Source organism: Acomys russatus, chromosome 32 (genome assembly GCF_903995435.1).
Source record: "Acomys russatus chromosome 32, mAcoRus1.1, whole genome shotgun sequence".
Classification (NCBI taxonomy): Eukaryota; Metazoa; Chordata; class Mammalia; order Rodentia; family Muridae; genus Acomys; species Acomys russatus.
In genome coordinates this window covers 6,732,223-6,758,007 of record NC_067168.1, presented here as the reverse complement: position 1 = coordinate 6,758,007, position 25,785 = coordinate 6,732,223, and the positions used below count along the sequence as shown (strand labels likewise).

General features: G+C 46.4%; 1 protein-coding gene across 1 annotated transcript in view; it reads right to left on the bottom strand.

Moving 5' to 3' along the window:
- The window catches only part of Cilk1 (ciliogenesis associated kinase 1), a 66,204-nt gene that overhangs the window by 8,149 nt on the left and 32,270 nt on the right, over nt 1-25,785 (bottom strand). Inside the window, exons 5-11 of the mRNA XM_051140131.1 lie at nt 25,442-25,521; nt 16,895-17,027; nt 13,663-13,834; nt 7,239-7,406; nt 4,584-4,886; nt 2,002-2,192; nt 1,740-1,888 (exon numbers count right to left, since the gene is read on the bottom strand). Coding sequence (XP_050996088.1) covers nt 1,740-1,888; nt 2,002-2,192; nt 4,584-4,886; nt 7,239-7,406; nt 13,663-13,834; nt 16,895-17,027; nt 25,442-25,521 — 1,196 coding nt within the window. The remainder of the gene's footprint in view (nt 1-1,739; nt 1,889-2,001; nt 2,193-4,583; nt 4,887-7,238; nt 7,407-13,662; nt 13,835-16,894; nt 17,028-25,441; nt 25,522-25,785) is intronic.

Sequence of the window (25,785 nt, the reverse complement as noted above, 5' to 3'; positions counted from 1 at the left end):
TGGAGCTTTTACTCCTGACTATACCACTAGACTGGCTTTCCCCCTTCTTACCCAGATGACAGCTGTAGCTTGCTAGCTCCTAACTGTACTCATGTCCTCCAGGTAAGAACCTTCAAGGGGGTTGCAGAGGTGGCTCCCGAGGTTAAGAGCACTGCCTGCTCTTCCAGAGGTCTTGAGTTCGATTCCCAGCAACCACGTGGTGGGTCACAACCATCTATAATGAGATCTGGTGCCCTCTTCTGGCCTGCAGGCATACATGCAGGCAGAACACTGTTTACATAATAAATAAACAAATCTTTAAGGAAAAAAAAAAAAAAAAAAAAAAAAAAAGGCCTAGCCTGGTGTGGTAGCACATACCTTTAATCCCCACACTTGGGAGGCAGAGACAGGTGGATCTCTGTGAGTTCCAGGCCAGCCTGGTCTACAAAGTGAGACCAGGACAGCCAAGGCTACACAGAGAAACTCTGTCTGGGGTGGGGGAGGGAAAGAAATTTGGCATGGTGTGGTGACACTTTAATCTCAACACTCAGGGAACATATCTGTAAGTTCAAGGCCAGCCTGGTCTACATAGTGAGTTGCAGTATAGCTAAGGCTACATAGTGAGGCCCAGTCCACAAAAGAACAAAAACCCCACACCAAACCAAAAACCAACAACCAAACTCTGAAATCCAGATTTTTTTTTTTACAAGGCCCTCAAAGATATCTCATGCTACATAGGCCACCCCTTCTTCTCTGTGCTCTGCGAACACTGGCTCCTGCACTGTTCCTGTCACGGCCTGGGCCTTTCCCCGCCGCTAGGCCTCTGTGCTTGCTCTTTCCACGGCCTGGTGTGCTCTCGGTTTCTGCATACTTGGTCCTTTCTTGGTTTTTTTTTTGGTGCCCACCCAGTTGCTCAGAGAATTCCTTCCTGACCACCGCATCACCATCTGTGATGAGTGTGTGCCACACTCGCACTGTGACATCACCGTGAGGCTGTGATGTGAAGGAGCTGCCTGGAGCTGTGCAATTCTGCAAGGCACACTGGCGAGCATGTGCATGTGTTCGTCGTGTGTCTGCTTCATCAAAATATTCTCAGTGCTAATCATATAGCGGGTGCTTGATACAAGGCACTGACGAGTTAATCTGCGAGAGGATGATGGGATAATGGTGTGAGGTTGGGACCTGAAGTCTGGAGAGAGGCTTGGGCACTTACCAAGCCTCAGCGCTGACATTTAGTATCTATAGTACTGCCCAGAAGGCGTAACTAAACCCCCTCCCCTGATTTCCTGAGGGGCAGAGAGAGAGACAGACAGACAGGCTTCAGGGGGCGCTCTCTAGTTCTTGTCAAGTCATCTGTCTTCTGAGGCTCAGCTCGCATTTCCTACACTAAGCTTCTCACCTCAGAATGCCCATGTAAGATAAAAATGCAAGGCCCAAATACTCCATAATGCCCCCACCGACTCAGAGGCCAGTCAGTGTGTGCTGAGCACACTGGCCACAGAGGCAACACAGCATGCGGTATGAAGCGTGTCCGGGGCTGGAAAGAAACTCGATTTCATTTGATGGGCAATGGATAGCCCTGAAAGGGTTTCAGCTGGAGGGGTTAAATGTTGTGATCCGTACAGCGTGTCAAGCAGAGCACAAAAACGAACACGGACACACTTGTCCTCCAAAACAGCACCCAGAAACACAAACACGCGTGAGCGCACAGATCAGGATAGTTATTGGTGACGCGAGGCCAGGCGCGCCCTTTCTGTTACCAGGCAAGTAGCGAGAGTGCTTCAGGTAGTGTTGCTTTGCTCCAGACCGAAGGGTGGGCGTGTCTCTCCTCTGGGAGGAAGCCTGGGTGGAGACACTAGTTCCTGTACCCACAGGCTCAGATGGCTTCAGGTCCAAAACACTTTCAAACCTGAGTCAAGAGAAGGTGGCTTAAGTCAGGAGCAAGGAGTGCTGGCACGTCCTCACAGAGACCCTGGTGACCCACCGAGTGAGCTGACGCACGGGGATCAACAGCACACTTGCCTGCAGAGGGAATCATCACTCTGTCTCTTCTTGTTTTTTCCGTCTATCCTGGTGAGAGAGGGGCTGAAATCTAAGTCATCCAAGTCGGCCCAATCGTCAGAGCCCTTTGTTGACCTGGAAATCAGACCCCATCTTCGCCGGCTCTTTGGCTTCATTTCACCATTTTTGTGTTCCAGGCTTGCTAGGATTTTCTGTGTAGACAAAGAGAGGAGAAGGGGAGGGGAAGGCAATATTAACGGGGTTCATCTATCAGTAATCTGTGCCTGTGTTTGGTGTGTCCATGTGTCTGTGTATCCATCCATGTGTGGCGGGTCTACGGCCTTGTACATAACAGGCAGGTGCTGTACTCGAAGGTGCTACACTGAGCCGTAACCTCAGCCCATCAATCAGTTGTTTCTATTCTGAATTTCCCTTGGTACAGTGAGAAGCGCCTGGTGCATGGCGCTATCTCACAGGTTCCATCTGTCTGAAAGGGCGTCTGTGGAAAACTCAAACCCCTATCTTCTGTCTGTATCTCATCTTGCACCAACTACATCTTTTGTAAACAAAACCACAAAGTTACATGAAACAAGGAAGATACATGAATGCATCCTAATTTATTATCTTGCTGCTGTTGTTGAAAGGCCTGATCCAAGTGCCTCAGCAGGCTGGGTGATGGTGGCGCACACCTTTAGTCCAAGCACTTGGGAGGCAGAGGCAGGAGGATCTCTGAGTTCAAGGCCAGCCTGGTCTACGGACTGAGTTCTAGGACAGCTCATGCTACACAGAGAAACCATGTCTCAGAAACAATAACAACAACGAAAGCGCCTTAGCAGAGAAAGTGTTGGTTTGCCCTGAAACTCCAGGTTATGGTCTATCCTGGTATGGACGACGAGATGACAGGAACCTGAGGCGATAGTCACATTACAGCCACAGTCAAGAGTAGAGAGCAATGACTTAGTACGTGCACTCGAGTGCTCAGCTGGCTTTCTCATTTATAAAGCCCAGGGCCAGCCCATGGGGCGGTGCAGTGCACACTGGGTGGGGCCCTTCCCACCTCAATTAAGCCAATTAGGATAACCCTCGGGCTGAGAGAAGCCCTGCAGTTATATAAGAACACACTGTTCTTACAGAGGACAGGAGTTCAGTTCCCAGCGCCACACCAGACAGCTCCAGAGAATGAAACATTTCTGGCCTCATGCATTGTTTATTAAAAAAACTACCTGGGGGGGGGGGGGGAAGTATGTGCTCAATTACTAGCCCAGTATTGACATCAATTTGTAATAATTCAAGTTAACAATCTACAGACAGAAAAATGACTTCTTGCTGCTTAGGATTTTCAAAACATCATCACAAGCCTTAGGATCCTCCATTGTCAAGAACAAACTGCCCTGGGAAGGGAGGGGCATTAGTTAAGATCTTCCTCGGATGAAAACTGACTCTGCAGGGATGAGTGACAATAAGGTCCAGCAATTACTGAGCTTTACGATGTATTAGTCAGGGTTCCTGTTGCTGTGAGAAAACACCAGAAGCTAAGGGAGGAAAGGGCTGAGGTCCTCTTACTCTTCCAATTTACCTCTGAGGGAGTCAAGGCAGGAACTCAAGCAGGGCAGGAACTTGGAGGCAGGAACTGAAGCAGAGGCCATGGCCACTGTCTTGCTCTGCTTGTTATTTTTTTTTTAAACACACCCCAGGATCACCTGTCCAGGGATTCACCACCTACAGTAAGCTGGACCCCTCCCACACCAGCCACTAATTAAGAAAATACAGCACACACTTGCGCATAGGCCCATCTAACGGGAGTGTTTTCTCAACTGAGGTTCTCTTCTTCACAAATAACTTTAGCTTGTGAGTTGACATGAAACATGCTAACACTATGCATGTTTTGATGACATCCTGGGTACCGTTCTAAATTCTTCTCAAGTATTAGCTAATTCAGTCCTCTAAACAACTATATTAGGTAGACACATAAGTGTTTCTACTTAACAGGTGAGACAAAATGGAACAGAGAAGCCAGGTAACGTGCTTCTGATTGTCAAGCTGAAGAGCTGGACCCTGGCTGTGGAGTCCAGCTTGCCACCACTAGCTACTCCAGCTGCTAGCTTGAATGAGAATGTCCCCCATAGGTGTAGATGTTTGAGTACTTGGTCCCCAGATGGCAGCACTGTTTGGGTAGAGTTAGGAGGGGTGGCCTTGCTGGAAGGGGCACATCACTGGGGTTGGGCTCTGCCAAATTCATGGACCAGTCCCAGTCTGCTCTCTCTGCTTGGTGCCTGTAGCTCCAGATGCTCTCAAGCCGTTAGCCTCCTGCCTCTGCTGCCATGCCATCATGGGCTCTACCCCTCTGGACCCATCAGCCCAATAACCTCCTCCTTCTCTAGGATGCCTCGGTCGTGGTGTTTTACCAGAGCAACAGCACAGGGGCCAATACACAGTGGTACTGTTAATGGCAAAGGCAGAACCTGGATTCAGACCTCGTATCAAGAGCCTTCTCACAATGCCATGGTGCTGTGAAGACGGATGTATACAACCTTATGCGCTGAAAAGGAAAATATTTCAGACAGTATTTGTAGCGAGAAGAAAATTAACTGCTTGACACTTACTGGCTGGAGATTCTTGTTGTGGAGGGGTGGGAAGAAGGCTGGGCTTGGCTTGCCCTCCTGGAGATGATCTGTGCTGGGGGCTTCGCCTTTGTAAGGGTACACAGGATGCTGAGGGGGCTGGCTGGCTTGGTTTGGTCGTGAAGAAATCAGTGCATGTGCCTTGGTCGGGGGCTGGGCAGGTGGGGCTGGCTTGATGTAAGGAGGGGGCCCTGCCTTGTCTTGCACATCTTTCTGTGGTTTTCCTGACTCCTGTGTGACGATGCCCAGCGGGTGTCCAATCTGGAAGTAAGGATAGCGAAGGGCCTGCAATGACAAGGAGAAAAGTCTAGAGGGAGGGCAAACACCGTCATGATCAACGGACTATAGTTCGCGTGACCACTCCAGGCTCTTAGCTCAAACCTGCTATACACCAATATCTTGCATTGGTAATCCCTTTCTGGTAATCTGAGCTAACATATAATTTGTCATATTAGTTGCAATACTTAAATTTATTTGGATAAAGCATATGGTATGAACAAATCTGGGAATAAAGGGACTTGCCTATCATCCTAGCGCTCGGGGAGGTGGAGGCAGGAGGATCAGAAATCAAAAGCCAGATGTGGTTAAACAGGAATTTCAGGTCAGGCCGGGCTATATAAGATCTTAAAAACAACCAACCAACTAACCGACCACCCCTCCCCCCACCCAAGGCAGGCAGTGGGTATCTCTGCTGTTATTCAGGCCATCAAGAGTACAACACACAACCCCCTCACTCAAACCTTCCCACTAAGACAAGGCTTAGCTGCCAGTTGCTATGGATAATTGAGTTTCCTGGTGAACCAAAGGATAAGCCTTAACCCACAGAAGGTTACAATTCTACGACATTCTATACATATTCCCTTGAATTTTTAATGAAAGTCAATGAAAATAACAGCATTTTCTTTTTTTTTCTTTTTTGGTTTTTCGAGACAGGGTTTCTCTGTGTAGCCTTGGCCATCCTGGACTCACTTTGTAGACCAGGCTGGCCTCGAACTCACAGCAATCTGCCTGCCTCTGCCTCCTGAGTGCTGGGATTAAAGGTGTGCGCCACCACGCCCGGCAACAGCATTTTTTAAATGAGTCTGGAAAATAAGTTATAAACATCTAAAATTATTATATGTAAGTGTAGACTCGAAGTCGAACAGTGTGAGTACCCTGCTATAGGCCTGGACTCTGGCATGTAATTTGAAAGAATTCTTTGTAGCCCCGGCATTTTTTTTCTTTTTTCTTTCCTTTTTTTTTTTTTTTTTTTTTTTGCAAGTCTGATCTGATTTAGGGGTGTTTTTAGCTTTTTCTGATAGCATTCATCTCTCTGTTCTTGGGTATGGGAGTCTTGTTGTGATTTGTTTAACTTAATATTTTATGAGCATCCTATAAAAAATAAAGTGCTTCATCAGATATTTTCCTTCCTGCCGTAAAGCCGTTTGCGAATTTCACCATCAGAAGTGCATGACCTTTCTGTGCCTGACCAGCCAGTCTGCTGGCACCAGGCTGTGGCTGGCTCTTCAGGGCTTTACCAATTTGTCAGCCTCCCTTAACTATCCTCAACTCTCACCTCTCCAGCTACCACAAATTCTAGCTTCACACGTGTACTTTCCCCACATAGCCCTGTGGCTTTTGTGACATAAGACCACAGATCAGCATCTCTCGTTAGAAATGGTCTTTTAGGTGATGCCCTAATTAATTGTTCAAGAGTCAAGCTGACAAAGGTTCAAACACAACTAACGTAAACCAGGCTTGCAGGAGGCAGGAGAGTTATAGCAGCTGCCTCAGCTCTTCCGGGTACTATCAATGTAACCCCGGGAGGGTAGGCGGGAAAACAGGAGGCACTGCCGGAAGCTCTGCCACCGGATTACAGGCACCTACACTTCCTACGACCAATTACTGAACAAATGACTAGGGAGAACCATTCGAAGTTTCTTAGATTTGGTTTTCTTACCCACAGAAGGTCAAACAGAAATATTTACTTCATGGAGTCTTTGTTACGGTGAAGCCACATAAAGCACACACTATGGCATGTACAGAGTGCATGAAAATGCTGGCTGCAGTTACCTGCTTGCCTCCATCCATCTGCCGGTCTGTCTCTGCCCTCTGCTGGTGAACTGGCTTTGTAAGGCATGCGGCAATCAGCGCTGGCTTATCACTGAACTACTGAATGCTCTTAGCTCACTTTAGAACACCTCCAAAGACAGACAGCTCACACTTCTCTCCCCCACCTCCTTCCTCTCTCTCTTCTCTTTTGAGACAGGGTTTCTCTGGGTATTCCTGGCTGTCTTGGAACACCTCTATAGACCAGGTTAGCCTTGAATTTAAGAGATCTGCCTGCCCCTGCCTCCCGAGTGCCACCATGTCCATCTGGCAATTTTATATTTATTTCACTTGTAGAGTACCTATATGTCATATATTGTGATATATCATGTGAACTATCGTGCTAATGTTCAAGGCAAATACAATTTAATCTGAACTATTTTAATTATGCATAGCAAGTTTCAGATTACCTCAAATTCCTCCAGTTCATAGCGGTCAATACTATTTTCAACCATGCTACCAAATGAAAAGCATATTATGTAATTTATAGAAGTACTCAGAGTTAGGTATAGAATCTAAGATGCTTTGAACAGATGAAAACAGGCAAACCTGACTAGCAGTTGGTCGTTTCTTGGGATCCCACTGGAGCATGTCCCTTAGGAGTTGAACTGCCTCGCTGCTGGCGTTTGGAATGAGGGTCTTTAAGTTATTGGGTATGCACTGGGGCCAGAGGAAGTTCATAGCACTTGACAGCTGGTAGCCTTCAGGCCAGTCAGTCTGCAGGAAAAGACAGGAAATGCTGCTCAGATGGGGTCATCCACGTGTACCCATAACAGAACTGCAGCTGTATCCTGACTCCGTTGACTGCTAAGTGGGCGTATACGACAGGCACCAGGGTGTCTATGATGTACCTAACACAGACAGGCACCAGGGTGTCTATGATGTACCCTAACGCAGACAGGCACCAGGGTGTCTATGATGTACCCTAACGCAGACAGGCACCAGGGTGCCTATGATGTACCTAACACAGACAGGCACCAGGGTGCCTATGATGTACCTAACACAGACGGGCACCAGGGTGTCTATGATGTACCCTAACACAGACGGGCACCAGGGTGTCTATGATGTACCCTAACACAGACAGGCACCAGGGTGTCTATGATGTACCTAACACAGACGGGCACCAGGGTGTCTATGATGTACCTAACACAGACAGGGACCAGGGTGTCTATGATGTACCCTAACACAGACAGGCACCAGGGTGTCTATGATGTACCTAACACAGACGGGCACCAGGGTGTCTATGATGTACCTAACACAGACGGGCACCAGGGTGTCTATGATGTACCCTAACACAGACGGGCACCAGGGTGTCTATGATGTACCTAACACAGACGGGCACCAGGGTGTCTATGATGTACCCTAACACAGACAGGGACCAGGGTGCCTATGATGTACCTAACACAGACAGGCACCAGGGTGTCTATGATGTACCTAACACAGACAGGCACCAGGGTGTCTATGATGTACCTAACACAGACGGGCACCAGGGTGTCTATGATGTACCCTAACACAGACGGGCACCAGGGTGTCTATGATGTACCCTAACACAGACAGGCACCAGGGTGTCTATGATGTACCCTAACACAGACAGGCACCAGGGTGTCTATGATGTACCTAACACAGACGGGCACCAGGGTGTCTATGATGTACCCTAACACAGATGGGCACCAGGGTGTCTATGATGTACCCTAACACAGATGGGCACCAGGGTGTCTATGATGTACCCTAACACAGACAGGCACCAGGGTGTCTATGATGTACCTAACACAGACGGGCACCAGGGTGTCTATGATGTACCCTAACACAGACGGGCACCAGGGTGTCTATGATGTACCCTAACACAGACGGGCACCAGGGTGTCTATGATGTACCCTAACACAGACAGGGACCAGGGTGTCTATGATGTACCCTAACACAGACAGGCACCAGGGTGTCTATGATGTACTCTAACACAGACGGGCACCAGGGTGTCTATGATGTACCCTAACACAGACGGGCACCAGGGTGTCTATGATGTACCTAACACAGACGGGCACCAGGGTGTCTATGATGTACCCTAACACAGACAGGGACCAGGGTGCCTATGATGTACCTAACACAGACAGGCACCAGGGTGTCTATGATGTACCTAACACAGACAGGCACCAGGGTGTCTATGATGTACCTAACACAGACGGGCACCAGGGTGTCTATGATGTACCCTAACACAGACGGGCACCAGGGTGTCTATGATGTACCCTAACACAGACAGGCACCAGGGTGTCTATGATGTACCCTAACACAGACAGGCACCAGGGTGTCTATGATGTACCTAACACAGACGGGCACCAGGGTGTCTATGATGTACCTAACACAGACGGGCACCAGGGTGTCTATGATGTACCCTAACACAGACGGGCACCAGGGTGTCTATGATGTACCTAACACAGACGGGCACCAGGGTGTCTATGATGTACCCTAACACAGACAGGGACCAGGGTGCCTATGATGTACCTAACACAGACAGGCACCAGGGTGTCTATGATGTACCTAACACAGACAGGCACCAGGGTGTCTATGATGTACCTAACACAGACGGGCACCAGGGTGTCTATGATGTACCCTAACACAGACGGGCACCAGGGTGTCTATGATGTACCCTAACACAGACAGGCACCAGGGTGTCTATGATGTACCCTAACACAGACAGGCACCAGGGTGTCTATGATGTACCTAACACAGACGGGCACCAGGGTGTCTATGATGTACCCTAACACAGATGGGCACCAGGGTGTCTATGATGTACCCTAACACAGATGGGCACCAGGGTGTCTATGATGTACCCTAACACAGACAGGCACCAGGGTGTCTATGATGTACCTAACACAGACGGGCACCAGGGTGTCTATGATGTACCCTAACACAGACGGGCACCAGGGTGTCTATGATGTACCCTAACACAGACGGGCACCAGGGTGTCTATGATGTACCCTAACACAGACAGGGACCAGGGTGTCTATGATGTACCCTAACACAGACAGGCACCAGGGTGTCTATGATGTACTCTAACACAGACGGGCACCAGGGTGTCTATGATGTACCCTAACACAGACGGGCACCAGGGTGTCTATGATGTACCTAACACAGACGGGCACCAGGGTGTCTATGATGTACCCTAACACAGACAGGGACCAGGGTGCCTATGATGTACCTAACACAGACAGGCACCAGGGTGTCTATGATGTACCTAACACAGACAGGCACCAGGGTGTCTATGATGTACCTAACACAGACGGGCACCAGGGTGTCTATGATGTACCCTAACACAGACGGGCACCAGGGTGTCTATGATGTACCCTAACACAGACAGGCACCAGGGTGTCTATGATGTACCCTAACACAGACAGGCACCAGGGTGTCTATGATGTACCTAACACAGACGGGCACCAGGGTGTCTATGATGTACCCTAACACAGATGGGCACCAGGGTGTCTATGATGTACCCTAACACAGACGGGCACCAGGGTGTCTATGATGTACCCTAACACAGACAGGCACCAGGGTGTCTATGATGTACCTAACACAGACGGGCACCAGGGTGTCTATGATGTACCCTAACACAGACGGGCACCAGGGTGTCTATGATGTACCCTAACACAGACGGGCACCAGGGTGTCTATGATGTACCCTAACACAGACAGGGACCAGGGTGTCTATGATGTACCCTAACACAGACAGGCACCAGGGTGTCTATGATGTACTCTAACACAGACGGGCACCAGGGTGTCTATGATGTACCCTAACACAGACGGGGACCAGGGTGTCTATGATGTACCCTAACACAGACAGGCACCAGGGTGTCTATGATGTACTCTAACACAGACGGGCACCAGGGTGTCTATGATGTACCTAACACAGACGGGCACCAGGGTGTCTATGATGTACCCTAACACAGACAGGGACCAGGGTGCCTATGATGTACCCTAACACAGATGGGCACCAGGGTGTCTATGATGTACCCTAACGCAGACGGGGACCAGGGTGTCTATGATGTACCCTAACACAGACAGGGACCAGGGTGCCTATGATGTACCTAACACAGACGGGCACCAGGGTGTCTATGATGTACCCTAACACAGACGGGCACCAGGGTGTCTATGATGTACCCTAACACAGACAGGCACCAGGGTGTCTATGATGTACTCTAACACAGACGGGCACCAGGGTGTCTATGATGTACCTAACACAGACGGGCACCAGGGTGTCTATGATGTACCCTAACACAGACAGGGACCAGGGTGCCTATGATGTACCCTAACACATATGGGCACCAGGGTGTCTATGATGTACCCTAACACAGACGGGGACCAGGGTGTCTATGATGTACCTAACACAGACAGGGACCAGGGTGCCTATGATGTACCCTAACACAGATGGGCACCAGGGTGTCTATGATGTACCCTAACACAGATGGGCACCAGGGTGTCTATGATGTACCCTAACACAGATGGGGACCAGGGTGTCTATGATGTACCCTAACACAGATGGGCACCAGGGTGTCTATGATGTACCCTAACACAGACAGGGACCAGGGTGTCTATGATGTACCCTAACACAGACAGGGACCAGGGTGTCTATGATGTACCCTAACACAGATGGGGACCAGGGTGTCTATGATGTACCCTAACACAGACGGGCACCAGGGTGTCTATGATGTACCCTAACACAGACAGGGACCAGGGTGTCTATGATGTACCCTAACACAGACGGGGACCAGGGTGTCTATGATGTACCTAACACAGACGGGGACCAGGGTGTCTATGATGTACCCTAACAGACTATGCTGCATGCAACCCGAGAAACTGCAGGAACGACAGTGAGCTGCCAGCAGCTTCGCTTGTGCTGTAAGCTGGACAGAAGGCTGCCCAGCTCTGGAGGACTGGGGAGTAAAGCCCACAGCATTTCCCCTGTCGTGCTTCCTGACACATGGAGTTTGGAAACTGCTTGTATGATAATTTTGAGGGGGAAAACAAAACAAAATGAAGGAAATTAAAATATCAATTCCCAGCCCAATACCTGTGTGAAACTCCACGTGTTATGATGCCAGCAATTCGGTGATTCTAAATATTTATGCTGAGAAGACTAGCAGAGAGAAAGCTGTCTGCCCCACTCTCTGCATTGGACCATGGGAAATCTGAACAGCTAGGCCTGAGGCTCTCTCCAGTCCAACACTGCTGTCTTGTAAAGCATGCTGCAATACACTTTTGACCCCTCCCTGGAGTCGACAGCTACTGTGCTATACCATCCTCGCAGACAATTCCTGAGTGAATGCTTAGTGTTGCTGAGTATCCAAAAACAATTCAATGCAATTCCCTCCCTTAAGAATGTCACTGTCTTCAAAACACAAAATAGAACACTCATTTTAAAATATAATGATAAAAAATGACAGAAGGGATATAGACATAAATACAAAGAGGAAGGAGGCCAGCGGGGGGATTTAAAAAATGTTATCACTAACATGGTGGAAGTAAGGAGTCATCAAGCAATTAAATAAACAAAATAAATTCTAGCATGTATAAGGCCTTAGGTTTGATACCCTGTGCCACACACAGACACATACACACAAAACAAAAAGGCACAGAGTTGGATGGGGGTGCAGATAAGGAGGAGGAGGGGGGGGGAGTGAGAGAATATATAAAGACCAAATAGCAGTGGAATTATAAAACAGCAATGGCACTGGGAGACTAGACACAAGACAAATCTATTAACAGCAGAGAACACAGACACATGGAGACTGGAGAAGCAGTGGGGGAGGAGTGTCACTGAGGCCTTTTGAGAAAGAAAGGGATCTTGGTGGTCACAAAAGAGACATTCATTCAAGCAATATACAGAATTGGGAATATTCCAGGGTACAGAGCCAGGCTGTATGCTGAGCTGAGGGACTGGGTGATGCAGGAATAGTTTAAAGTGAAAACCAGATTGTAACTAGAACATTTCTTTAAAAAAAAAAAAAAAAGAGAGAGTCTAGTCACAGACTGAAAGATAAGCTGGAAAGAGCAGGGGAGAAAAAAAGAATAAAAAGAAAAGAAAGAAAGCATAGATGTCCACGGTCTCCGCTCCAACCCTACAGTGACTCTGCAAAGACAGCCTCAGCTGAGTATGGTGGTGCATATTCCCAGCTCTTCAAAAGGAGGTAGGGGCAGGTGGAGCTTTGTGAATGCTAGGCCAGTCTGGGCTACATGGTGAGACCCTGTCTCAGAGCCAAAACCTAAGCCCAAACCCAAACCAAACAAAACCAAAGAGCCTCAAAACTGGCTCTTTAGGGATGACAATGAGACCATAGATAGAAATAGGTGATGAGCTGAGTACGGTGGCACAGACCTTTAATTCCAGCTCTCAGGGAGGGTGAGGCAGGTGGATCGTTGCAAGTTCAAAGTCAGCCTGGTCTACACAGTGAGTCCAGGACAGCCAAGGAAGGCTACAAAACCCGATCTCAAACAACAACAACAACAACAAAAAAACAAAAACAAAAAAAAACAAAACAAACAAACAAACAAAAAACCAAAAAAAAAAAAAAAAAAAAAAGAAAAAAAGAAAGAAAGAAAGAAAGAAAGAAAGAAAAGGAAATAGGTGATGAAGGAAGGTCCTGTGAAGAGTTAAGGAGAGAAGTGGGGGATAGAGTGCCTTTGGAAGGGTTAGCAGACAGGCAGGCATAACTGTTCCCATACGAAAGGAGGAATTCTATAAAGGGTGAGACGGTATCGAGAGAAAGTAGAAAAAGTCACGACCAACACCATAGCAGTAAGCAGAACAGAGGGCGGGGGGCAGGGATGCTGTCCTTGCCTAGAGAACCAGCACAGAGGAGAATGGTCAAAGCCGAGAGAGAGAGACCCTAGACTGGTCTCACGTGTGTCGGTGCTGCGCAGCACTGGGGAGTGGCAGAGCAGAAAGCTGCTGGCTTTGGCCCATGAGCCTTTGCTCTACATCATACCTTCTTTGGTGTTCCCAACACTTGGCAAATTTTGAAAATGGTGTCAATCTCACTGGCTCCAGGGAAAAGAGGCCGGAGGGTGTACACCTCTGCCATGATGCAGCCCACCGCCCAGATATCAATGGGGGAGCTGTAGTTGGTAGATCTCAGGAGTACTTCTGGAGCCCTGTACCTGAAAGGACAAAGCGAACAGCTAGCTATTGCTTCTACTGGTCAGAATCAAAGTCAACAGTAAGCAGTTTTAAGTCAAAAGAAAGTCTCAGTAAAAGTATGTATTTTCCATAAATGCAATGTGGCACAGGGGCTTATAACTTGGCAACTGTTATGGCCAATAACAAAACACAATAGTCTTAGGGCTGCAGAGATATCTCAGTAGGTAAGAGTACTTGCTCTGCAAGCGTAAGGACCTGAGTTCAAATCCCTAGCACCCAAATAAAACACCAGGCATGGCTGCATGCGCCTGTAACTCTAGCATTGAGGAACAGTGACAGGTGGATTCCATGAGCTTGCTGGCTACTCAGTGTCCTCCTCTGGCCTCCCCATGGGTGTGAGCACCCACACATGCATGTACTATATCACAAATATACCCCACACATACACTATACACACATGAAAGAAAAAAAGGAGAGAGTGAGGAAGAAAGAAAGAAAGAAAAGAAGTAGGGGTCTACTCCAAGCCTTCTTAATTTTTTCCATTTGTAACTCCATTTTACCTGAGAAATTTTTATATCTCCTCAGGTATATGCACATTAAATAGGTATACAAATTAAAAAAAAAACTACTAGTAGTAAATCACACACTTACATTAATCGATTCTTTAGTGTGCATATAATTTTACCATTTATTAAAGATGAAGGCAAAAATTCATGTGATGATTTTTGCCTCCAGTGAGACATGGTTTCTCTGTGTAGTCTTGCTATACTGACCAGGCTGGCCTCAAACGGAGAGATCCTCCTGCCTCTGCTTCTGAGTGCTGGGACTAAAGTAGTAAGTACACCATCATATCTGCTGAGGTAAGAGTCTTTTGTAGCTCAGGCTGGCCTCAACCTTACTATGTAGCCAAGGATGACCTTAGACTTCTGAGCCTCCTGCTTTTAGTGCTGGGATTACACACACATGCCACCACACCTGGTTTAGTGAGGTGCTGGGGTAGAGTCCAGGGCTCCATGTACAGTAGATGGGTACTCTACTCACTGAGCCCCATTTTCAGCCCCATTTAAATGGTTTTCTTTAAATGGAACTCAACCAGCAAATCAAACACCAATTTTAAAAATCAAGCATTTTAACATAATCCAGTCCAAAGAGATCTTAACTTGATGCTAATTTGTAAGGGATGATGGTAGGAAAATATTCAAAGTTTTAACTGTTTTCTGTAGTTAAACCAATATGTTATTCTACAAGAGGAAAAAAAAAAAAGTCCATCCACACAATAAAAACACTGCCACTCTAATACACAGTGGTCTTGACTTGGCTCTGCAGTGTTCTGGGCAGCGTCCCTGGCACTATGCGTGGGGATGGGAAGCACTGAAAAGCATGCGGGCCATGCGTTCAGAGCCAAAGCTGCAGTGTAGTCCTGCAGCAGCATGCATGCCATGCGTCCAGAGCCAAAGCTGCAGTGCAGTCCTGCAGCAGCATGCATGCCATGCGTCCAGAGCCAAAGCTGCAGTGCAGTCCTGCAGCAGCATGCATGCCATGCGTTCAGAGCCAAAGCTGCAGTGAAGTCCTGCAGCAGCGTGGGCCCACAGCCAGAAGCACCTCTCAGTCACTGCAGAGCTGACTCTGAATTAGCTAAACAAGTTATACATGCAGAAACCTTTCACTGTCGCCCGATTTTTCACAACCCCACATTCAGTTACTTGGCCCCATGTGGGATTGCAGCCCACAGTTTTAAAAGCTAGCTGCTACTCCCCAGAGTTGTCTACAGCCGTCTCCCCTCCCCCGCCCCCACAGTCTGTGAAGAATTCCGTGTGTGGGAATGTGCCAGAGGTTCTGGATCCTCTGGAGCAGCAGTGACAGATGGTTGGTTATAAGCTCCCTGACAAGGTGGGGAAGCCAACTTGGGTCCTCCCCGAGAACAGGACGTACTCTTAAGGCTCAGCCATCTCTCACTCACAGGGATCTCCTCTGTAGCATCTTCGGAAGCACAGGAAGGAATTGGGTAGGAAAAAGGAGAGGGGACAGGGAAGGAGGATGCAAGGGAACCATCCCCAGAAAGCTTCCACATAAAAACTATTCACACGGGCCTGGGGAAGTGGCTCGGAGGTTAAGAGCACTGACTGCCCTTCCAGAGGTTCTGAGTTCAATTCCCAGCAACCACATGGTGGCTCACACCCATCTATAATGTGATCTAATGTCCTCTTCTGGCCTGCAGGTATACACGCAGACAAAGCACTGTATTCATAATAATAAATAAATAAAAATATTTAAAAAAACTATTCACACGGGGTTGGGGAAGTGGCTCAGCCCTTAAGAGCACATGTTGCTCTTCCAGAGGAACCAGGTTGGATTCCCAGCACCTACATGACAGCTCACAACCATCTACAACTCCAGTCCCAGAAAATCTGACCTCCACAGTTACCAGGCGCGTGCGCGCGCGCGCACACACACACACACACACACACACACACACACACAGAGGCAAAGCACTCATATACATAAAAGAGTAAATATAAAAACTGAAAAAAATTACTTAGACTCTGGAAAGCATGATGGCTTTCCTTTTAAAACTGTTTTTATCACGAGTTTATAACTTCATTCAGTAACAAAATACCTGCAGTGTTTGAACTATGTTTCCTTTTACGGAGAAATTAATGTTTATGATTAATACTGTCCTCAGCAATATGTTTATTTTTTCCATTGTTTTAATTTTTAAAATTTATTTATTTATTTATTTATTTTTAAAGACAGGTCTCACTATGTATACCAGGCTGGGGCTCACAAAAATCAACTTGCCTGCTGGGTGCTAGATTAGAGTTGTGTGTAATCACACTTGGCCTTATAACTGTACCTTTTTTTTTTTTTTTGGTTTTTCAAGACAAGGTTTCTCTGTGCAATAGCCCTGGCTGTTGTGGAACTCTCTTTGTAGACCAGGCTGGCCTCGAACTCACAGAGACCCACCTGCCTCTGCCTCCCAAGTGCTGGGATTAAAGGCGTGCGCCACCACCGCCTGGCTTCTATAACTGTACCTTTTGAAAGAAGCGCAATTAGATAATTTAGAGAAAAACATCATTTACCATCTAGTGGACACATAGTCTGTGTACGGTGGTCTTGATCGGATTTCTCGGGCCAATCCGAAGTCTGCAATTTTCACAAGTTCTGGTCCCATGCAGAGGAGGTTCTCGGGTTTTAAGTCCCGGTGGAAGAAGCCTGCGGAGACAGTGAAGGAATCCGATTGCACGCTCCTTTCTGCACCTCCCTCTGCAGCTCTAAATCTATTTGACAACATCTGTGACAAACAATCAGCCCTTCGGACTTCCCGCAGGGCTTTGGGTATTTCCTTATATAAAATCCATCCAAAGCTAATCTCCACGCATTTTATTTATTAAAAAGTCTTCTTTAATACTAAAATTTGTGTGCTGAGATAACTACAAACCAAACTATCTTGGGGCGGGGTGGGAGATGGGGGGTGGGGAGGGTAGGGAGGGGATGGGAGGGATGATGAGGGTGGGGATCTTTCCTGCTCTGTTCACGTCATCAGACATAAATTGAGGCTAAAACCATTTCAAATGACAGGAATTTTTTAAAAGATTTATTTATTTACTTATTTATTATGAATACAGTACTCTGCCTGCATGTACACCTGCAGGCCAGAAGAGGGCATCATACCACATTACAGATGGTTGTGAGCCACCATGAGGTTGCTAGAAATTGAACTCAGGATCTCTGGAAGAACAGCCAGTGCTCTTAACCTCTGAGCCATCTCTCCAGCCCTGACAGTAATTTTTTTTTTTTTTTTTTTTTTTTTTTTGGTTTTTCGAGACAGGGTTTCTCTGTGTAGCCTTGGCCATCCTGGACTCACTTTGTAGACCAGGCTGGCCTTGAACTCACAGCGATCCGCCTGCCTCTGCCTCCTGAGTGCTGGGATTAAAGGCGTGCGCCACCACGCCCGGCTCCTGACAGTAATTTTTATTAGTATTAAATTTATACTGTAGTAAAAAAAAATTTTTTTAAGAGACAAAGGATTCAAGACTGTGGTCTATCAAGACCTGCGATTCTGGTATGTGCCATGACACTGTTTAAAAGTGTTGACTACTTTGCCCAATATGTAGCTCATACTGTGAGGAGCAAAGATGGCTCGCTGAATAAGATATCTCAGCTACAGTGGTGCTGCTGAGATGCAGCAAGGAGACATTTAATGTGGGAGTCTTCCAGGCACACCCAACATCCAGTATTGGCAAAATACGTGGCTCTGCAACCCCAAACCACCTCCTCCCTGAGGTACCACCCATACAGACACCACTCAGGGTGCTTCTGGAGCTCACTGGGACACTCGGATGGGAAAGGCCACTTAGCTGGTGCCTCTGATGCTGCTGTCATCTCTAATGTAATATCCTCAGCCATCCTTGAACTCTACATCCTTACCAGGATCCTGACTGGATGTCACTTTTGCCCCTGCATCAGCTTGTCCAGAACTACGTCACAAACAATCTCTCCTCCTCAAGCTTTTAACAATATCACCAAGTGCCTGGTGGTTCTGTTGAATCCTTTCTTTTGATAGCGATGTGACAGTCCCGCACTTCCCTAAGAACACTTCCTGGCTTTCTTTCTTAGGCTCTGTCTACTAAGCTGCTCCTGCTGCCCGTGGCTGCACCATCACTTTCTCACAGTCCCCTTCCTCCAGCTTCTGTGGATGCTCACACATTCTAATAATTTAAACAATGTTTCTCTCTCTCTCTCTCTCTCTCTCTCTCTCTCTCTCTCTCTCTCTCTCTCTCTCTCTCACCTTTCCATAGCCTCTTTAAATTGTTTAGTAAATCTTATCTCTTTTTTTTCTACCTAAAGGGAGACATGCTATTTTTCAGCTGAGCAGAGAGCTCTGTGGTAAAGGACTTGACTAGCGTGCACGATGCCCTAGGTTCAATCACCCAGACTGCAACTCATGTTTCCCAACACCAAGCACCTGTTATACAGAGTGGGCTTCACTCAGGTGGAATTCTTCATTCCCCTTAAGTTTTCTGTATTTATCCCCATTGATAATGTACCCTTGTTCCTTTTTATCTTTATCAAGCCTAATCTTAGCCATTCTCCGAAGCTTATTGAGTTGCCCTTAGTCTACAGAACCACATCACATGATGCCATTCTTCACCCTTTCACTCTGCCAAGAAATATTCCGAGGCCACAGCAAGCAATGGGTCGGGCTCTGTGGCCTCAGAGCAACCCAATGGGCATGGTTTGTGGTCTCTGCCTTCACAGTAGAACAGGCTTGTCCTCTGACTGTGGGTAGTGGTCTACAGTTTACAGATATGGTCACCATTTTCACTAAATAGATGGAAGTACTAAGCCTTTTACCTCTCTGAATGTGAGAAAGAGCATGGTGGTGTCATAGTACTTGACTGTTGACCGAACTGAGGGAACTACATAGGTATGTAGGAAGAAGGAAGGAATTTCACAGTGATGAATCTACGTGGACCAATATGAAGGATCATCAAGAGAGTAGATAAGAGCCGTGGGGAGGATGGAAGAGAGAAAGTCTTAAAAGACAGACACTGAGAACTGAGTGACAAGAACAATGGCTCAGAAGTGGGGTGGGGACAACAAGGGCTCATTACTGGATAGCCACATTACCGAGGTCATTCCTGCAGCACTAAAGGAAGCAATTATCCAAGGCTATTCTCTAAGCTTGTCTCTGCTCAAGCAGAAAGCTATTACGATGCGTTTACATTTGAAAATGCACTACATGCAGGGCTGGAGAGATGGCTCAGAGGTTAAAAGCACTAGCTGCTCTTCCAAAGGTCCTGAATTCAATTCCCAGCAACCACATGGTGGCTCACAACAATCTATAATGAGATCTGGTTCCCTCTTTGGGTGAGCAGTTGTGCATACAGACACAACGCTATATACATAATAAATAAATCTTTAAAAAAAAAGTACTACATGCAACATATGATGGAAAACAGCAATGTTTCAATAAAAGGACATTCCTCTGTGTTTATCATCCTGGGAAGAACTAGGCTTAGCATCAGGTCAAGTTCCAAATGAACAGTTTATTCGCATCATGATGGATCTTCTGAGCAGTGGCTACCTTAGCTGGACCAAGGGAATACAATGGAGCCTAGAACCCCACGCCTCCATGAGGATGAAGGCACAGAAACGGTCACAGACATTCAAGGAGACATGGCAAGAGGAAGATGTACTTCCTTCACAACACAGCCACCTGCTGTCCACATCCCAAGGAACTGAGCTCAAAGTGGGTTAGACAAAGGATGGCACAGCAAGTGAGCTACCTTACAGAGCATGTGCATTTGTAGGTATAGGTGCATGGATGTGGGTGCATACTGTGAAAATACACAGAGACCCGCTTCATCTTTATTTTGTTGCGGACCTGACAGAAACCTAATGGCCTTTCATTGATGAGTTTCTTCAGGAATTTTAACCAGATTTGTGGTAAACCAAACATAAATAATTATAAGAACCAAATTTGAGGTTGTCAGCTTAAGAAACTCAAGAGTGAGATTCAATATTAGTCAAGAATGGCCTTTCCAATAAAAGAAAAAAATTGATATAGACAAATCCAGATGGTTTATTAACAGTCCAACAAAGTAGACTATCTACCCACCAGATGAGTGATGTCTGTCCAAAGTCTTGGTGTGAGTCACTGTTTGGGACCTTTATTCTTATGAACACATGCCAGTTCCCAGGCCTGACTGTATGTATACATTTTGGAAAAGAATTAAGAATTATACAATTATTAATTATCTTTTGTCAATGTACCTAGGATAGTTTCCAGGACCTTTGAAAACCATGAGATGATGGTTTCTCTACCTACCTAAAAACTCACATGCTCTCAAAATCTTCCAGTGAATGAAGTAATGGCAGGCACCAATTCTCTTACCAAACAGATGGGGAAACTGAGTCATGAGCAGAGATAACAAATTGCTCACAATCCCACTCTCTCCCCAAAATGTCAGAGCTTACCCGTGCCAAGCACTACTCTCTCCCTTGTGGCTCATACTCCTGAAACTTGACTTGTGCCTTTGATCTCAAGTCCAGTCCAGAGCAACACTGGTTCTCCTAGTAAACTACCACTTCCTCCTCTAATTGGAGTAATTATCATTTAGAAACGTATGTGGCATTTCTCTTATAGCAACTCATCTGTCCTTGAACCTCCTCTGCCCACAGCACCTGTCTGGCACCAGGTACGACACCTGCATCCACGACTCTCATCTTCTCCAGCCCATCCTATCACAGCAACTGGTACTCATGCAAGCATCACTTGTACACTCCAAACCTTTTCTGCATTGACTGTGAGCCATGCTCTTCTAAGCACCAAGCATCCCTCCCCACAACAGCAGGCTTTATCCTTTCCCTCGTGGCTTGCTCATCCTAACTCTAGCTTCACAGACAGCATGTGCATAGGTCAAAAGGGGGACAAAATTCAGACTCCTCACTTATCCCTCTAAGTAGCTTTGTTTTTCATACTTCATCTGTCTTAGTGAAATATTGCTATTTCTGTTAAAGGGACAGCTCAGTTTAGGATGTGAACGTGTGGACCAGGAAGGGCACTCACGTCCATAAAGCTTTTTAGAGGGACGGTGCCGACACATTAGCACCTTGCAAGAGCTGGTCATTATGAAGGTGCTTACTGCAAAGTTCTCTCTGGTGGCATCCCCCAAACTGTCACCTTGGGCCTGAATGCATAGTTCATCTTTTTGCAGATAAGAATTAAGGCTTGGGAGGGAGTGACAAGTACCACCTTGAGGAGGTGCCATTAGAGCTCTGCTCCAATTCTTGCCCGGGTCTGTGCTCTGCTGAGGTATGCAGTGTGGCCTATAACAATGACCCCCACCCCCATCCCCGCTCTTCCTTCTGGCTCCACACTGGACAAGGGAAATCCTTCCAGCTGAGCCACTTGGAGATCATGCAACCCCAGAGAGCTGCCACAGCAAGAACTTCCCTATTCAAAACAGCTTCCAGAACACAGTAACAACAGACTTAAGTTCAGAGTACTGCTGCCTGCTGAGTAATACAAGGGCCCCTTTTCGTTCCGACAGAAGATTTTCACAAATAACTTCAAGGACGAAAGGAAAACAAAGCCTCAAGAAAGGCTACCCCATATTCTATTACTGATGACTCTGATTACATAAGGGGGGCTGATTGAAGAGTATTTAAATATTATGAATTTATGTAGCACATCTTCCTGATGTAATTTCAGATGGTTCTCACCCTCTTTCCCTCTCTCCCTCCTTTTTTCCCTAACTTCCTTTCTTCCTTGAACCTAAATCTACAATGTTTATAACAAGGAGAAAAAAAAAGTAGGCCACAAGAGCAGCAGCACTGATAGGCAAAGGGCTGTCTTAAGGTCATGCACTTAAGACAGTAGTGAGGCTCAAAGGTATGGCATCATCTCTGGGGCAAAACGCTGCTCTCCAAACTACCCAATTCATTTCCATTTCCTGATGGGGAAGTGTGCCTTGGACAGCTGTAAGGGCAGGCCAGTTTGAAATATAGTTTTTATTATATTCCTGCACGGGACATTGTTCAGTCAGTACCAAGTACAGCCATGTGTTCATTCCCCATGGGGCAGAAAGTACTCGGTGACATGCAGTATGGCCATGGCAACCACCCGCTGTGCTGTTCTTCCCTCTCAGAGGACAGGACTCCCCGGGGGCAGGCTGCACCTTCTCACTGTGAGAATGAGCTACTGGGAAGGGCTGAAACTCACTAGACAGCTCCATGAAGTGCGGCAGATGGGTGTTCTATTAACACAGGACAGCGGTAACCAGAGTCAAGTCAAGACCATACAGACTCTCTAAGTTAAAAAAAAAAAAATTCACATTTATTTATTGTGTGTTCACACAACTGTCACCAGGGCACGTGTGTGGAGGTCAAAGGACAGCTTTCAGGAATTGGTTTGTTCCTTCCACTGAGAATGAATCCAGGTTAGGTGGTACGTGGTTTTGCCCACTGAGCCATCTCTCCTTTTTTGTCCTTATACTCTGCTTTAAAAAAAAAATCATTTAGAGCGAAGAGGGCGGGGAAGACTTGAGAGTTTAGTGTCCACCCCTCTTACAACCATTACTGTCCGCTTCCACTCAGACTTCCTACCAGACTCCCTGCCACTGTTACAGTTGATTTCTGTCGTCTCTCAGAGCCTCAGCCTCCTCTTTTTTGAGAGGCATAGCTACTGTCTGTTCTCTCTACCTGTGAGGTTGCCGAGGAATGAAAGGGTAACCACTGGAGTTAGCTTTAGCCAGAACTGCATATGTTGGGGAAAATGTCTCTCTCTCTCTCTCTCTCTCTCTCTCTCTCTCTCTCTTCCGGGGATGGGCAGGGTAGTAAGTTATGAGAGTGCAGGCCTGGCTTTCTCCATAGCTGAACCTACCTTGGCACCGTCTGCACATGCACTCTCAGTGTCTAAGGCTTGAAAAATAAAGGCAGGGCAGAGTTCCAAGGGGCTGTTGAGGGGTGCTAGACTGTTAGTTAAGGATGTTTGTGTTTGTGTGTTTGTGTGTGTGTGTGTGTGTGCCTATATCTGTGTGCTTCATCTACTCTGTAACTGTGAAGAGCTATTCAGAGGTAAAGTGCACGCTGATATTGACCACAGATACAATGAGTCACCTTGTGCCACACAAGATTTTTCTATGCACTGACAATTTACACCAAATCTGGTAAATGCCCAAAGTTTTCAGGCCAACCTCTTTACTGAGCAGTCAGTTTGTTAGTGTAGTGTTTACAGTGACGTCTTCATAGACGAGAGTGCATGGCTTCTGCCTGTACAAGATTGGCCACTGCCTTCATGCTAAGGTGACCTCGAATGACCTTCTCAGAGGACTTCACCCACAGATGTCCATGTGTTGGCTACGTACTCATGGGAAAGTTGTTAGTTCAACCTTATCTGGTCGTCGGTTAGGACCAGCCATGTTCCAGAGAGCTGCTAGAGATCATTGCCTCATAGACATTGCTGTTTAACTTTTCACAGCCTCTGTTAAGAGGAAAATAAATAGAGTTTCCTGAAGGGCATATAGCTATGTTTCCCTTTGGACACTCTAAATCTCTCTGTGGACTACCCGCACCATCCCTAAGTGAGTCACATGGGGGCAGAACAGCATTGCTTTCTCTGATCAGGTGATAGATTTGCCTACGGTAAAAGATATCACACGAAACTGGCCTATGCAACCTGCTACTGTGTTTACTATAAAATCATGTGACACAGTGTCCCCTCCAAAGGGCCATAAGGAAGTGTCTTCCTGGTCATGGTGTTAAGGATAGTTTTGAGAACTCACAGAGATCCACCTGCCTCTGCCTCCTAAGTGCTGGGATTAAAGTTATGCACCACCATGCCTGGCTAACCAGTCTATTTTTACGTCAAGGAAACTACACATGTTCTAACTGGTCTTTTGAGAGAGAGAAAAACCACTGAGTTGGGTTGGTAGGGCGCTGAGAAAAGTCTAGGAGGACTTAAGGGAGAGGAAAGAATATGATCAAAATACATTATACAAAAACATTTAAAAATAATAATTAAAGGAAAGAATTTGAGCTGGGTGTGGTGGCATGCACCTTTATCCCCAGCACTCAGGAGGCAGAGGCAGGTAGATCTCTGTGAGTTCAAGGCCAGCCTGGTCTACGAAGTGAGTCCAAAACATCCAAGGCTACCCAGAGAAACCTTATCTTGAAAAACCAAAACCAAAGCCCCCCCCCAAAAAAAAGAAAAGAAAAAAAAAAAAAAAAAAAAAAAAAAAACGAAGAAAAAAAAAGAAAAAGAAGCAAAGCAAAGCAATCTGGCATATATATGACTATATCCTTTTTTTCTTTTGTTTTTAGATAGGGTCTTACTACATAGCCTTGGCTGGCCTTGAATTTGCTATGTAGATCAGGCTGGCCTCAAACTCAGAGATCTGCTTGCTTCTGCCTCCTGAGCACTGAGATTGAAGGAAGGATTACGCCATCACACCTAGTCATCTCCCCTCTTAAACTGTGAGCCAAAATAAATGCTTCTTCTGTCTCTAAACACACACACACACACACACACACACACACACACACAGAGAGAGAGAGAGAGAGAGAGAGAGAGAGAGAGAGAGACAGGCAGACAGACAGACAGACAGAGGAAAAGGAAGGAGAGGAAGAGTGACTCTTATTCCTGGTTGTATCCCTATCTTGTTTGTCTTTGTCTCTTCATCACTTTGCTAAATTTTGATTTATTTTGTTTTTTTGTTTGTATAAAGTTTTAGGCCACTTTAACCCCCTTTGAAACAAACTGAAATATAATGGTGTAGAAAAATGAGGTGCACAGTGCAGGGATGCTAGTGAGGGTTAGACACAACACATGGATTCCCCAGAATTCTGATCTGCCCTTTCTTGTTAATACCTCAGTAAATGGTTGTTAAAACCAGAGAAAATAACACACACACACACACACACACACACACACACACACACACACACACACACACACAAATTCAGAAACTGGATTCCTGAGAGAACATATTCTGAAAGTCACTGTCAGCCTGTCAGCTGTACAGCCTTCTCTGGAAGGCGTCTCAGAGCACATTAATATTTCCTGTCACATACCTGGTGACATTTCACTGCTACTCAGAAGCGCAACCCTGAGAACCACCTACCGTGCTTGTGAATGAAAGCCAGTCCTTGCAGTATCTGATACATTATGTTCCTTATAGCAGACTCTGGAAACAATTTATTTCTGTATGGACCAGAAGAAAACAAAGTTAAAAACTTGAGTTTCTTTGTTAAAGGGAGTCTCCTGTGTTTGTGTTATTCTGATTATGTAGTATGAAATTAAGAAAAATTTACCAGATTCTTTGATAATAAATGCCAGAGAAAAATAATCATTTATGGAAATAAGTAATAAACACCATGTATATTCAGTTCTATTAAAAAGAAAAGAGTAAAATTTTTATAATAACAATATATAAGAAGCCTTTAACACTAAAATAAGCCAGGCAGG